This window comes from Chelonia mydas, chromosome 1, assembly GCF_015237465.2.
Source record: "Chelonia mydas isolate rCheMyd1 chromosome 1, rCheMyd1.pri.v2, whole genome shotgun sequence".
Lineage (NCBI taxonomy): Eukaryota > Metazoa > Chordata > Testudines > Cheloniidae > Chelonia > Chelonia mydas.
In genome coordinates, this window is record NC_057849.1 from 282,483,817 (window position 1) to 282,500,755 (window position 16,939).

The 16,939-nt window shown below is 40.0% G+C and overlaps 1 protein-coding gene across 4 annotated transcripts in view; it reads left to right on the forward strand.

Annotated features, from left to right (window-relative positions):
- Window positions 1-16,939, forward strand: part of PTPRR (protein tyrosine phosphatase receptor type R) — a 192,063-nt gene that overhangs the window by 111,065 nt on the left and 64,059 nt on the right. For all 4 annotated transcript variants that reach the window (XM_037886529.2, XM_037886537.2, XM_043547849.1 and 1 more), the window contains 2 exons: window positions 3,448-3,558; window positions 11,031-11,293. In XM_037886529.2, the coding sequence (XP_037742457.1) occupies window positions 3,448-3,558; window positions 11,031-11,293 (374 nt within the window). The remainder of the gene's footprint in view (window positions 1-3,447; window positions 3,559-11,030; window positions 11,294-16,939) is intronic.

Below are 16,939 nucleotides of genomic sequence, written 5' to 3' on the forward strand. Positions count from 1 at the left end.
CCAAAATGGCATGACAGTCAGTGTTAGAGCTGTGGTGTGTAATTTTTGCCATTTTATAGACATTACCTAACGTTTCAAAATGGTTTAGCTCTGACTTTGAGAGAAACAAAATCAGGAGAAAATGTGCCCTGCATTTGTAATGGAGAAGAATTGCGGTAGACTCCACTACTTATATAATAAGTTCTACCATTTAAAAAAAAGCTCTACTGTTCCATTAACGTACTAAAAATAAAGTAATTAAAGTCCTTCAGCCAGTAGTTCAAAAATTGTGTTACCTAGTTAACTCTCTAGTTTATTTGGTCTTTAGATGGGGAGGTACAGGGCAGCATTTATTTACTGATGAAAGGGCAGCTCAGCTGATGCTCAGTGAGCTCCTGCTTTTAATCCAGTTTTCCACGTGGGATGTCTGAAACACAGGAAGGTTGTCAGGTAACCTCCCCAAGGTCAAACAGTTAGTTTATAGCTTATGGGCCAGTGCTGCAGCTGCTCTGAACACGGAATTCCCATGGCTGTCAATGGGAGTTCAAAATGCAGGACAGCTGCAATGTTGGGCCTTAAGCCAGCATGAAGACCCAGGCCTATCCTGTAAATATTAGATGCAATGACCTCCTCACTGCGTTGAGGTAACTGAATTGCACGAAACAAATAGTGAAAGCAGTGAATTTATTGTTGTTTAAATATGGTTAAGAACAATTTCAGCAGAAATAATTGGCTAGTATGCCAGTGTACCATGGAAAATGCTTCACTTTTTTGAGTGGTTCACTGCAACAAGGTGATTTATAATTCGTTTTCAGCCTGTGGACACATACAGAGCCCTTAGGGTCAGGTTTTGAAACCAAGTGCTCACCTTGCTGAGCAGTTTCCCACCCAAGTACTCTCATTGATTTTAGTGGGTGTACGGTGTGAGTTTCATTTTGCCATCTGGCCTTCAGTGCTGTGACAGACTGGCATCTCAACAAAAGAATATTCTTGTTAATGCAGTATTTTCTAAGTCAATAGATAGGATGGTTAATTTAGGGGTACTTTTTAAAAAAAATTACTATCAAATACTTATCTGTGTGTGCTGTATTCTATAAAGCTACATTCTGTGAATTACACAGACTAGGCACTGAATGCTTCTGTCCCTCTCTACAACTAGAGGGAAGCAAATCTGTGTCAAATCAAAACAGCAGCGGCTGCTCTCAGTTATGGGTCCCTCTGTCCCTGGAGTCCATGTTCCCATCAGTGCATACAAACTCCTTTGCTTGAATGCTACCTGAGCAGGGCTTTCCCTGTTTGGGAGGGCTCTAGGTCAAAGGGGTTTATGAAGGTGTGTAGCATTGCTCAATTTGGCAAGGTCCCAGGAGACTGGCAGATTTCAGAGCATGCTAGCATACCCAATGACAACATAGCTCCAAACCATGCCCAGGGATCAGCATGGAGCAGAAGGCCCTATTGAGTTTGCAGACCACCCCACCCCGCCCCCCATGAGACTCCTGAATTTTTCCCTCTGTGGTGATCAGGTGACTCCAAGTCTATAAAGTCAACCTCGTAGAATATTTGCTATAGGGCTTCCTGGGTCTTCATTAGGGACATGTCCATACTTGCAACTGGGTGTAGAGTACACACACTGCATGCCCAGCAAGTATGGATATAAGCAGCAGTGTAGACGGAGAGGCACTGCTTAGGCAAGTAGAGAAGAAACACACCTGAACCCCCAGGGTATGTATCCTGCACAGTTCTCTATGGGTATGCCTACACTCCAATTAAACACTTGTGGCTGGCCCATGTCAGCTGACTCAGGCTCCCGGGGCTCAGGCTAAAGGGCTGTTTAATTGCAGTGCAGACATTTGGGCTTGGACTAGAACCTGGGTTCTGGGGCTGCAGGATCCCAGAGCCCTAAACATCTGCACCACAGTTGAACAGCCCCTTAGCCTGAGCCCCTGGACCTTGAGTCAGCTGACACAGGCCAGTTGCACAGTGCCTCCCATGTCTACACCGCTGTTTTTAGCAGTGAAGTATCCCCCTGCCTCCTGACCCTGCTGATGCCTTTCCCTGCCACAGTGAAAGCCTCCAGCAGCAGGGAAAGGCTCCAACAAGAGGGAGGTGGCAGGGGAACGCTCCAGAAGCTCCCCACTGCCAGAGCCTTTCCCCGCTATCTTCCCCCTGCTGGAGCTTTTCACAGCCACATGTAGCTACACACAGCAGTGAGTGTGGATGGAGCTTCCTGTTCACTGTGGTGTGTGGCTACATGTATCCTACATGCTACACAAGTGTAGACAAGGCCTAGGAAAGAAAGTTTGTTCTTAACTCAAGTTGATTAAATTGAGGAAAATCATAGTGAAGACAAGGCAATTTTTAGTTTTCACATGAATTAGCTGGTTAAGTTACAGATTAGGCTCTCTACAGGGCTTTTCTATGAAAGGGGAGCATTGAGACTTCGGAAATGCATATTGAAGACCTGATTTAAATACTTTCTTTTCTCTCAACTTGACAATTTTATTCAAGAAATACAATAAAGAAATAGACCGAGATTAGGAGTGTGACTTTCTGTATTAATATGTACAACTTAATTTCTTTCAAGTCTATTTGTATGTAATCTTTTTCCCTTTGAAACACACAAGTGAAGATTGCATTTGCTGCAAGTATATACATCATATTCTGAATAATGTATTACAGTTGGACTGAGGATTCTATTAGAACCAAGTTACAATTAAGCTTTTTTCCATTTGAAGATATCACCAAAATCTTATAATTTCATATTCCAACCAGGCTTTCTCACTGCAATAAAGACAGAATAAACATTATTTGTTTTTTATTTTATATTTCCCAACAGCTCTGCATTTTTCAGCATACAGAGCTGCTTTAGAAATGTAATATCATTGGGAGTCCCTAAAGTTAGGAAATTGTTTGAAGTACAATCAGAATTTAATATGGGGGAGGGGTTGTTTTTCTTTAGGTTAGAATGTCTGGGCTTTTCAGCTTATTAATACATCATGAGATTCTGTTTGCACCTGTTTTCACTTCTGAGTAAGGTATAGATAGTACATAGGCTAGTTTGTAGGTGTTGTGGGAGGAGACGGCGCAAAATGAGACAGCAAGAGCAATTTCCTCAGCACACTTATGAGTACTACCCTTTTACCTGATGGGCCAGGTAGTTTCCAAGAAAGAATGAGTCTTGTTTACTTAGCTTAAGACCAGTCCATTGCATCTGTGGGAAGATTACTTCAACAGTCGCTAAGAAGATCTTAAATCATCTTTGGGTGTGTTAGGATTATTGTGGCAAACACGTATAGTTCAGCCGGTTTGCTTATTTGAGATAGCCATGAAACTAGCAGCGGTCAGAGCCATATACTATGGAATGTGTACTATAACAAATCTGAACTAATGCATAGTGCCTGTTAAGAACTCTTTAATCTGCACATGATATTGTAGAATATCAACCTCTTTTTTTTTTTTTAAATGAAGAAAAATGTTTTGCAAGGCCAGCATGAAGCGGACAAAATCTGGAGCAAAGAAGGATTTTATGCAGTTGTCATATTTCTCAGCATCTTTGTTATTGTAGCAACATGTTTAATGGTAAGTCTGTTGCTTTACCTTCTTTCTGTTTTCATTTATTTATTGCTTATATCAGTTTGAAAGACCGAGTCCTGCCTCCTTTATTCCAAGAGGGCTTTCATAAAATAGTCAGAAGCTCAGCCTCTAAGTAACAGTAAGTAACTCTGATAGTGTTGGGAGGCCAAAGCCTGATGCGTAATAGAAATACTTATTATGTTTAGAATGTTTTATATCTGATATAAAATATCACTAATGTAAGCTTCAGAAATAATGGACATTTAACCATGCACAATAATCATGCAGTAATTTAATTGAGGGCTTCTACTAACATGATAAACCATGAGAGTGAAGCCTAAGTGATGTTTTACGGAGACCACAGAAGCCCTGAATGTCACTACGGATTTCTAGTGTATTTTATTTCTTATATTATGTGGTAATAAAAAACACAACATTGATTTTATACATGGTAAAATGGTATTAGCACTGTGTAACAATATAATTACAATAAAATATGAATTTGACATTGAAAATATTGATATTACCACTATTCAAAAATGTAGTTAGGGATAAGTGTGTTATTAAACTGCTCTTTTAACATGACGTCTGACATGTGATGCAGTATATGTCTGGTGGCCGGGTGTCTAGCCACTGGATGTCCAGTGAACATCCTTGCCAATGAACGAACACTCCAATGAATGAAATTCAAAAAAATTTAAAGGGCCCTGAGTGCATGTTGACACTGGAGGTATTAAAGGGACACTGTGAAATCTTTTTCAATTTGATTTTGTTTAAAAAAAAAAAAGGAAACTGTCAATTATAGCTTCAGAATCTGAATCCTTCCCACATTGTTAGGGCACAAGCAAGGCTCCACCATCCCTGGGGCTCCAGGGCCATTTTTTGCATGTCCTCTATGTTGTTAAGTTCCATAAGTTTTCTCTCTCCGAGTAGTGTTCAGTGGAGGGATTCTTTCGGTTTGCCCCACTTTAATGTTCCTCCAGCTGCTCAAGAATGTGTTCATTCTTAACACATGTCCCAAATATTTCCATCCTCTTTTCTGGATAACTTTACAGATAAGGGATTGTTGAACTCTGATGAATTTTGGCACTATTCATTCAGTTGAATACCCAGTACTTTTCAAACATACTTGCTTTCAAGGGCATTTAGATGTCTGTCTATATACCTTTGGTGGATTTGCAGCTTTTACATCCATATGTTAAGATAAAAATAACATTTGAGATGAAGATTTGTAGGTTGGTCTGTAAATTATAGATTTTTTAATGACAAAATCTTACTTAAGCTGGTAAAGCTTCTCTGAAGTTGTGGGGGAAGGGGGATTCTTGTTTTTTTCCATCTGACAAACATTAATCCTCCCTCTTCCCCTCCTCACCCCTCATTTCTTATGGAGAATAAGACATATTGCATCATCAAAGAGGTCACTGTAACTCTGGAAACAGGATGTGATAACTTTTTCTGTCTCTGCTGCCTAGCTGTTCACTTTGTGGAAGCAGAGTACACCATCTTGGACACCTTCTCCATCTTCCTCCTTTTATCTACATAATCTCGAGTGCATAAGTTTAACACACATAAAATGGATGCACTCACCAATTCTGCAAGCTACAAATGTTGGGCTTTTAATAGGGTACCCAAAATGATCATTTTGGAATTATACTGCAGCTGCATATTTTATCCCTAAATGGGAGTGTCAAAGGTGCTGTTGGCCAAATCTGGATCTTGATTACTTGGAAGTGTCTCTTAAAATGTGAAGTGGAAACTAATTAGATGGGTGTGCAATAGTGGTTAGTGCAAGCTAATTGAATTGTCTATGTTAATCCTTTGTTCTATGGAATTATTATCGAAATTATAAAACAGTCCAACCTTTTCTCTTAATTGGGTTTTACAAATGATATTTAACTGCACAATTTTTACACTGACAGAAGACTGTACATTAAAAGTCTTTACATATTTTATTTTTAATTTCTCTGGAATTTATTAATGAACTGCAATAAGAAAACTATCAAGCCTTTATTTTATTATGCAGTGTATTGCTATATACAGTAGTATTATGTAGTAACATGAGCTAAATTCAGACCAGTAAATTGTTCCTCCCAGGCCACCCATTTATTTCTGTGTCCCCCCCATCACCAGAAGAACTGTGCTCTTTGCATCTCAGAAGGGATTCACCACCAGTGGTCCTCTTCTGCAGCCCAGACTATGATCTAATTTCTTCTGGGAGCTCCATACATCATTTATAACCTGTTAAGTAACAGACCAATTAAGTGTAACTATTTAACAATGCTATTCTAAGGAGAACAGGCCTCTCTGATTTTTATTTTTAATAGATAATGGTTTGTTGTTACACTAACCATTTTTAGAGTACAGGTTACTTGTAGAGCTGGTTAACAAATGGGATAATTTTTTATTAAAAAAAGTGTCCCTTTTTCTTGTCAAAAGTTTTCAAATTCTAAAATTTGAAAAACGGAATGACTTTTTTCACACACAAAAAAAGAAAAGACAAGAAAAATTTGACCCTTTTTTGTGTAAGTTGTGAGAGTCAACATTTTTGACTGGCCCTATTTGTTTATGAAATTTAATTTGCCATTCATTATTTTTGCAGCGTGTGTCTTACCAAAATCATGGGGGGAGAAGGGGTTCTGCCAGTTGATTGAATTTTAGAAACACTTTAATCAGGAGAATATTGAGCAACAGGAAATTCACTTATCCTGTTAAAAATGTTCACAACTGATCATTTGTTCTAAAGTTTGTGCAGCTTTTAGACTTCACAAAATTTTCAGGATATTCAAAAAAACTATGATTGTAGGAATATACACAAATAATTTATGACTCCATACATCAAAGAAAACCAAACTTGGCCTTTTTATTCTTGAAAACATAAGATTAATTTTAAAAATACTGCATCAGCTCTTATGTTCAATGCTTAGTAGAATTGCTGAGGGAATAGTAGGAGATTAACCAACCATTTCTAGCCAGTCCAAGGGTTAGTTTCTCTTTCTAGGAGGCCTCATTCAATTTTTCTTAAGTAAGGTTTATTGAGTGACTTACGCAAAATCAAAACAATATACTTTTATTCTGAAGTAAGAGTGTCCCACACATTCATGCACTGAAATAACAAAAGATATGAGTTAAAAATCAATTGCCTGTGAAAGTTAGGCTCTCTTTTGAGGTATTCTGGGCAGAAACAGAAGGTGTGAACTTCAGTGTATGTAGATTAGGCCTACTCATCACTCCATGTGGACCCAAGCAAGGAGGCAACAGGAAGAGGAGTTGCATTCCCATTGAGCTATGGGTCTACACCAGGGTCCCCATATATGCAAAGTTTAAAGATGTCCCACTGTGTCCTAGAAGGCAGCTCTTTAAAGATTAGGGATTTTTCTTCATATTTTTTAGTCATCCTGTATCTCTGTGCTAGTGTGTACTGTTTATCCTAGTGTACCGAGGTGGCTGTAGAGAGCTGCCTTTCCTTAGCTCTTGTGTGCTATAACTGGGTCAGACACCTTATGCCATGAAGACCTTGTCCATGCTCAGCCTTGAACTGAGTCTAAGCTTTCTTTAAACATGGTTGTAACTAAATTGGTTATTTTGCATAGTTAGAGCCAAACGGTTTTTAAAACCATTTTTCAAAACCCAGAATGCCTTTTTAACCATATCTTTGATATGATTTTTTCCCCCATCCACACTGTTTGGGCAAACTGTGTTAGCTGAAACCATGTCTAAATGAAGACCAAACATGGTTCCTTAACTCATTTCACAGCCTGTTATGGGTGGGATCTAAATTTACTGGGTTGGGTTTTTTCTATGCTCAAATAGCAGAGTATTGGAGAGAGGTAGGAAATTATGCTAGTCTTGATGGACCCCAAAGACCTAACTGACTGTGCCTCCTCTGAGACATCACATTGAAAGAAAGCAATGTAAATATGTGATTTAAAATGTTGTGCCATGAATGGCCGAGTGATATTCCCATAATCAATTATCTAGGAGTTATCTGAAAGCATAGAAGCCCAAAATGATTTGTAGGAGGAAAGTGGTTAGAATATCTCAAACACCTGTATTTATTTATCCAGTATACCTGTTGAGTTTTGTAATATAATTAGGGCTATTTTCCTCCAAAGTGAGGAGGACCAAATCTTGCTCACTTTACTGATGTGATTTATTCCCTAACTCAATTCAATGAATACAGTGTTTACATATGTTACTGAGGCCTGCCTAATGGGTGAATTACCTCATAAATGGGACAATTCCAAGCTCACACTGAAGTATTAATCTTTGAATATTACCATGAAAATGGATGTATAAGATATATCCACTCACACATATTGGGCTAGGCAGTGACAGACCCTGACACAGGGGCTTGAGTGAGAGTACTCATGGAGCCTCACTGAGTGGAAGCACCATAAAGGTTCCTGGATTTGTGGCAAAGGGAAGTAGAAGCAATACATTATGTTCCTTGATTACTCAGGAGCTTGTGGAATCCCCTGTAGACTCTGCAGGACAGAGGGATCTCCTAAGGTCTGGGAGAATGGAAAAAAAACACACTGAGTTGGAGAGTGCAAAAATATACTTATTTTGTCTTCTGATAGTGGGACTCGCTTTAAATTATTTATAGCGCCTGGAAAAGAAATATAGTATGGTTGTTACTAGGACTGTCAATTAATCTCAGTTAACGCACGCGATTAACTAAAAAAATTAATCTCAATTAATCGCAGTTTTAATCGCACTGTTCAACCATAGAATTGTATTAAATATTTTAGATGTTTTTCTACATTTTCAAATATATTGATTCCAATTACAACACAGAATACAAAGTGTACAGTGCTCACTTTATATTTTTATTACAAATATTTACACTGTAAAAATGATAAACAAAAAATAGTATTTCAATTTATCTCATACAAGTACTGTAGTGCAATCTCTTTATTGTAAAATTGCAACTTACAAATGTAGATTTTTTTATGGTTACATAACTGCATTCAAAAACAAAACAATGCAAAATTTTAGAACCTACAAGTCCACTCAGTCCTACTTCTTGTTCAGCCAATCGCTAAGACAAACAAGTTTGTTTACATTTACGGGAGATAATGCTGTCCACGTCTTACTTACAATGTCACCAGAAAGTGAGAACAGGCGTTCGCATGGCACTTTTGTAGCTGGCATTGCAAAGTATTTATGTGCCAGATATGCTAAACATTCGAATGCCCTTTCATGCTTCGGCCACCATTCCAGAGGACATGCTTCCATGCTGATGGTGCTTGTTAAAAAAAAAAATAGTGTTAATTAAATTTGTGACTCCTTGGGGGAGAATTGTGTGTCTCCACCTGTTTTACCTGCATTCTGCCATATATTTCATGTTATAGCAGTCTTGGATCATGATCCAGCACATGTTGTTCATTTTAAGAACACATTCACTGCAGATTTGACAAAACGCAAAAAAGGTACAAATGTGAGATTTCTAAAGATAGCTACAGCACTCAACCCAAAGTTTGAGACTCTGAAGTGCCTTCCAAACTCTGAGAGGGACGAGGTGTGGAGCATGCTTTCAGAAGTCTGAAAAGAGCAACACTCCGATGTGGAAACTACAGAACCCAAACCACCAAAAAAGAAAATCAACCGTCTGGTGGTGGCATCTGACTCAGATGATGAAAATGAACATGCGTCAGTCAGCACTGCTTTGGATTATTGAGCAGAACACGTCATCAGCATGGACGCATGTCCTCTGGAATGGTGGTTGAAGCATGGGACATATGATTCTTTAGCGCATCTGGCATGTAAATATCTTGCGTCGCCCGCTACAACAGTGCCATGTGAACGTCTGTTCTCACTTTCAGGGGACATTGTAAACAAGAAGCGGGCAGCATTATCTTCTGCAAATCTTAACAAACTTGTTTGTCTGAGCGACTGGCTGAACAAGAAATAGGACTGAGTGGACTTGAAGGCTCTAAAGTTTTGCATTGTTTTGTTTTTGAATGCAGTTTTTTGTACATAATTCTACATCTGTATGTTCAACTTTCATGATAAAGAGATTGCACTAGAGTACTTGTATGAGGTGAATTGAAAAATACTATTTCTTTTTTTTACAGTGCAAATATTTGTAATCAAAAATATAAAGTGAGCACTGTACACTTTGTATTCTGTGTTGTAATTGAAATCAATATGTTTGTAAAATGTAGAAAACATCCAAAAATATTTAAATAAATGGTATTCTATTGTTTAACAACATGATTAATCGCAATTAGTTTTTTTTAATCACTTGATAGCCCTAGTTGTTACAGAGACATGATAGTGCTTCCCTCATTGTAAGTTTCATAGATTTTTTTTTTTTAAACGCTAGAAGGGATCATCTAAAGTGACACAACCACAGCTCAGAAGAGCTTGTTTCTTCTTCCAAAAGCATTAACTCCATAGCTGCTAAAGAAACATAGTGTCAGGGTCCTTTGCAATGGCAAAAATGGGGCCCATGTTAGCTTCACAGTCACTGCCAAGCCAGTGTATCTTTGACATGGAACTCCACTGAGGTCAGCAGAGCTGAATCCAGAATTGATGACATTATGAAAAGTAGTTACTACAGATAGCTAATACCCAAGTTTAGCGGGCAATGAGTGGATAGTGGAATCCAGGTTAGATGGAGTTTTTAGATGTTAATGTTTTGGCTATTGTAAAAACACAAGTTTTAAATTTTGAAATGGCCCCAGTCCACAATCAGTTGAACCTATTGTGCATCTGTTGGGTTTTATTAAGGATTTAATTTATTGTGTATTTCTTGGTAGAGAAGATTTTAAAAATGTCTCAATCTATAAGAAATCTACTGTCTACCTTCCCCAAGGAAACAAACAAAAACGTGACATTTTTGAAACATTTAGAGTCAAAATGAATCCTGGAGTGATTTTTTTGAAGTATTATAAACCTGAAGTGCTGAAATAATAGCACAATAGTGTTGCAAAGGTGACCTTGTAAAATTATTTTATTCTGGTAACAGCTCTTTGTGCAATGAGTTAACAACAAGTATTTTGAGACTCTAAAACAAATTTAGGACATTAGTTAGAGAGAGATGAGTCTGGATGTATCATAAGCATCAGATGATATGTTGCACTATTGTATTTTTGGTGTTAATATTTTGTGAAACTTTTCTATAATTACTTTGTTTACCAGTATTTCTTTCCATACAATGGTTTTGTGCCAACTATCTCCCATTATGTTTTATTTATTTCTTTAATAATACAACTGAAGTAACTGTATTAAAAATAATTATTAGTTAGCAATGAGAACTTCTAAGACCTCCTGCCTGTGTGCCAGTCATGATTTATATAATAGAAATATATTTACCCTTTTTGTTGGAAACACTTCAGCCAATGAGTTGTGGAATCCTTCTAGAAATCATTGATACTATATAGATCAATCCAAGGCATTTTTAATTCTTCCTTGACTTTGTTTACACAGTAGCTGGAATAAAATTTGATACTCTTTCCTTTCTGTTTCTATAGGTCCTGTACAGATTAAAGGAAAAAATTCAGTTCTCACTGCGACAAGATAAGGAGAAAAAACAGGAGATCCACCTTTCACCCATTCCCCTGCAGACAACTCGGTCTGAGTGCAAGACAGCAAACAGAATGGTCCAACCTGAACAGGCTCCTAAAGCTGTTAATGTCATAGTGGACCCTCAAGGCCAATGTGTTCCTGAGATCAAACCTCCGCTCTCTGCCAGTCCATCGCCTTTCAAAATGAAACCTGTGGGCCTTCAAGAAAGGTAGGATTATGCCCAGGCACACTCCATATTTACTGTCTCATTTTAAGATCTCGAAGCATAGTTTGATGTGCACCTCCTCCTTCAGAGAAGCACTAAAAGGTGCCCATCCAATACAGTGAGTGCCTTTGACGTACATGTTAAAACACAGGAACGTTGGAGAACACGAAGTAATAATCGACCAAAGCAGCAACACTTCTTTTCCCTTGCACCCTGTCATGCATCATTTGATCATCAGTCACATGTTTAATCCCTCCCCCATCACACTTCCCACCAGACAGAAATCCCACCCTCAGTTGCCTCAGGATATGTCTACACTGAAATCGAACACCTGCAGCTGGCCTGTGTCTGGTGACTCAGGCTTGGACTAGCGGTCTGTTTAATTACAGTGTAGATGCTCAGGATTGGGGTGGAGCCTGGGCTCTATAACCCTCCCCCATCACGGGGTTCCAGAGCCCGAGTCAAGCCCAAGCCCAAACCATCTACATCCCAATTAAACAGCCCTGTAGCTAGGTTTGCCAACTTTCCGATTGCAGAAATACCCTCTCTCCGTCGGTCATTTTCACCGGGCTAGGCAGGGGTTTGGGGTGCAGGAGGGAGTGAGGGCTCTGGCTGGGTGTGTGGGCTCTGGGGTGGGGCCAGAAATGAGGGGTTCAGGGTGCAGGGGGGCTCTGGGCTGGGCAGTTCAGAGTGCGAGAGGGGATGCGGGCTCAGGGAGCGAGTTTGGGTGTGGGAGGGGGCTTAGGGCTGGGGCAGGGGGTTGGAGTATGGGAGGGGTTTCAGGGTGCAAGCACCGGGCGGCACTTACCTCAGGCAGCTTCCGGAAGCAGCTGACATTTCTCTCTGGCTCCTAGGCAGAGGGACAGCCAGGCAGCTCCCATTAGTTGTGGTTCCTGGCCAATGGGAGCTGCAGAGCTGGCACTCGAGACAGGGGCAGCACGCGGAGCCCCCCATGGCCATACTTCTGCCTAGGAGCTGGAGGGAAATGCCAGCCGCTTTTGGGAGCCACACAGATCCAGGGCAGGCAGGGAGCCTGCCTTAGCCTTGCTGCGTTGCCAACCAGAATTTTAATGGCCAGTCCGTAGAGCTGACCAGAACCGCCAGAATCCCTTTTCGACCAGGAGCTCGAGTCAAAAACTGGACACCTGGCAACCCTATCCGTAGTCCGAGTCAGCTGACACAGGGAAGGTGCGGGTGTTTGATTGCAGTGTAGACATACTCTCAGGTCACAATTCCAACCTTTTCTTTGCATCCTGCAAAGGCTTAGTGGGCATTGGAGTCGGAGGGCAACTAATGCCTTTGGGTCTGCAAAATGGCTAAAACAAAAGCACAGAGAACTGCCCCATCGACTCTGAAACCTCTCTACCCCAAATAGACCACAGGACGGGGGCAGTGCCATGGCATGGGGGTTGCAACATGGAAGCACCATGTAGGGTATGCCTAGTGCCTTGGTTTTCTTTAGTTTGGCCTTGCACTGCTCTCTGCCATTACCTTGTTCTCCCTCTTTTTGACTGTTGATTCACTGGCTGAATAATATTATTCAAATCCCAGTTTGTGCACTCTCTAGGGCAGGTACTGTCTTCATGGTGTACGAGAGGGCCCTAATCCCTGTCTGGGTTCCTTAGGCATGACTGCAGTATAACTAATCAACATCATCCAGCCAGGAAAGCTTGTTCTGCCCCCTCTCTCTTGATATCACTCATCAGATGGGTGACCCCACTGCCATTTTTGGCAGCCATGGGGGAATCTGTGACTCCACCTCTTGTGGAGGGGATGGAGGTTGGGCAATCGCAGAGAAGCACTATGACTTCTGCCTGCAGGGTTCCCCACTCACACAGACGTACCACTCTATGTAAAGCTGCTGGGGAATTTTTCGACAAATTGTGTTTTGCCAAAAAAATGCCAATTCATCAAAACCAAAATGCCTCATGAAACAGGGTTGGTTTTGGCAGATCTCCCAACTCAGAACGGGGGAGCAAAGCTTTGAAATTGGTAACATGGGACATTGTGACATTTTCAAACTAGAAAGATGCAGTTTTTTGAGTCAAAGTGACTTTTCGTTTCAAACTTTTAGTAAATTTAGACCAAAAAGGATGGAGATGTTTGATACAGAAGCAAACATTGTTCACAGTTACCACTATCGATGTATCACTGAAACAATTCTGTGGTTTGTCCAGCTTCTTAAAATATATTTTGTTTATGGATAATTCAGTAGATTCTTTGCACATTTTTTACTGCCTCTTTCTCCAGTAAGAATCTTGCTTACCATTTTATATAATAAAGAGTTTTCCCAATAGGCTATGCAGCTAACATTTGCATTTATCAGAGGTATTTAATGTCTCTAATAAAATATATGCCACACATACTCTGGGACTGTAATACCATGATTAAGGCAGTTGAGAAGAAGCATGATTGTCTTCCTGATACCATTGCGATCCCAAATCATCGGTCCATCTGTAGCAGTAGTGGTAAAATAGGGAAGAGAGACAAAATCCTTGCATGACTTTAATTTTTGGGGGGGAGAATAAGGCTTTATTTCCTGCTAACAGAATTTAAAAAATCACATCAAACCTCAGCCTTCATTACCAACTATATATCCTGAAACTACCATTGTTTATTAGGAATCCTTTGTAACAGAGCTCACTTTAAAGAAAGATCAAAACTTGTGTGATATAAGAGTTACTTACATCTGAACTACGGGCCTTGTGCTGCAGTGATCACTCAGTGTCACAGTCAAGTTGTTGGATGATGGGAGAGTGACATCTAGAGGAGGGAGAAAAGATTGCAATGTATCTTGGGTTTCATTCCTGAGTAGGACGAAAAGATTGGTTCCGTTGGAAAGATGGGCACGTTTCTTTCTGCAGCCCTTTCAGTTGCCCGGCTTTGGGTTCTTGTCCTGTATCACTTTTAGCTGAAGGTTTTCAAGTGTCCCTTTAAGCAGCTCCCTATTTCACTGAAGTGGATCTGGAAACACTCATTCAGCAGAATGTTAGCTAAAGCATTCCATTTCAACTTTTGTTCTGGTTTTGAGGAAATGCTATCATGACCATAACAGGCGCTGTAACTCAATAGGTGAATTCTCTTCTCCAGTATTAATAAAAAAAAGGTCTTTCCATATTTGGCAGATGGTAAATGTTTGCCCCATGGAAGAGATGGTGGTTAAAGATATATATGAATGACATAGAGATGATAGACTGGCTATGTCTAAGCTATGTTTCTTGATTCCTTTTTTCATTCTGGTTATTTAGTGATTCTTGGCAAGGAAGGTGAAGGGCCTTCTTCAAGGCCTTCTGGAATCTTGTAAATTATTCAGCAGAGGGTTCTTGAAAATTGATGTTTGCTGGCATTCCCCTGTTTCCCTAAGTGACAAAGGCCTATTATATTGGCAGCATGCCTGGTCCCATTACTGACCCAACAAGCAGGAGAACTAATGTTCTCCAATAAACGTCTCCTGTGAGGCACTGCAATAGTTCCTTGGGGCTTACACTTTCTCTTCTGTCATATTGCATGCTGCATGATCATTTATTTTTCTATTTAAACTCTTATGAATTGGCCTGCAAACCAATATTTTTCCAATGAAAGGGTCAAGCCTAATTTTAATCTCCACTGGTCCAGAGTTAATCTGATTTACACACTGTAACCAAAATCAGAATCTGATGGATAGTGATTTGGTATTTTAAATTGTAGTCTGACTAGTAAAATACTTCTTCTTTTCACGTCCTAGTCAGAAACTAGATGTTTTTCCAGAACCGTGCACAATGGCTCTTTCCATTGCTGCAGCGAGATCCTCCTTTGTACAGCTCTCCCCAGGAGTCGGCAAATGAGCAGATGCTCCACAGTGTACACTTCACCGCACTCGCATGCATTTGTGCATTCAGTAAAGCACTGAAAACCCTATTAGAGCTATTAACAAGTTAAACACAAAAGTGCTGGGTGTCCATTACAAAAGGAGCAAAGGAGATAAGTTACCACACCAGCAAATCATGCATATGATTTACTAGTGGAATTACTCCTTTATCCATCTATTATTAGACTAGCCATACTGGGTCAGACCAATGATCCACCTAGCCCATTATCCTATCTTCTGACAGCAGTTAATGCCAGGTGCTTCAGAGGGAATGAACAGAACAGGGCATCCCCTTTTGTCCACTCCCAGCTTCTGGCAGCCAGTGACTCGCAGAGCATGAGGTGCATCCCTAACCATCTTGTCTAATAGCCATTGATGGACCTAGCCTCCATGAACTTATCTAATTCTTTTTTTGAACCCATTTATAGTTTTCATCTTCATGACATCCCCGGCAGTGAATTCCACAGATTGACTGTGAGTGGTGTATAGATGTGCTTCCTTTTGTTTGTTTTAAGCCTGATGCCTATTAATTTCATTGGGTGAGTCCTTGTTTGTGCATTATGTGAAGAGGTAAATAACAGTTCCTTATTCACTTTCTCCATAGCATTTATGATTTTATAGACCTCTATCATATCACACCCTTCCCCCCCGCCCCCTTCGTCTCTTTTCCAAGCTGATCAGTCCCAGTCTTTCTAATCCCCCCTTATATGGAAGCTGTTCCATACCCCTAATAATTTTTGTTGCCATTCTCTGTACTTTTTCCAATTCTAAAATATCTTTTTTGAGATTTGGTGAAGAGCACTGCATGCAGTATTCAAGATATGGGCATACCGTGAATTCACATAGTGGCATTATGATATTTTCTGTCTTTTTATCTATCCCTTTCCTAATGGTTCCTAACATTCTGTTAGCTTTCTTTACTGCTGCTGCTGCTGCGTAGATGTTTTTAGAGAACTATCCATGAGGACTCCAAGATCTCTTTTGTGAATGGTAACAGCTAAATTAGACTCCATCATTTTGTATGTATAGTTGGGATTGTGTTTTCCCATGTGCATTACTTTGCATTTATCAACACTGAATTTCATCTGCTGTTTTCTGGTCCAGTGACCCAAGTTGTGTGAGATCTCTTTGTAACTCTCTACAGTCTTTTTTGGACTTAATTATCTTGAGTAATTTTATATTGTCTGCAAATTTTGCCACATCACTGTTTATCCCTTTTTGGAGATAATTTTATGAATATGTTGAACAGCACTGGTCCCAGTACAGATCCCTGGGGGACACCACTATTTACCTCACTCCATTGTGAAAACTGATAATTTATTCCTACCCTTTTTTCCCCTGACTTTTAACCAGTTACTGATCCATGAGCGGACCTTCCCTATTATCCCATGACTACTTACTTTGCTTAAGAGCCTTTGGTGAGGAACCTTGTCAAGGGCTTTCTGAAAGTCCAAGTACACTATATCCACTAGATCACCCTTGCCCACAAGTTTGTGGACCCTCCTCAAAGAATTCTAGTGGATTGGTGAGGCATGATTTCTCTTTACAAAAGCTGTGCTGACTCTTTCCCAACAAATCATGTTCATCTATGTGTCTGATAATTCTGTTTTTACTATAGTTCCAATCAGCCCAAAGAAAGCTCAAGAATGGTGAGGAAACTGAGGCAAGGAACTAGGCGTAGGTGTTTTTTATTGTTTTATCTAGATCTGTATATTTTTGTGCTACCTAAAGTAAAGAGTGATTAAGTTTACAAACCTCTATACAGCCTCTGTGTCCATTTGCTTCACTAATATGTGTCCCTG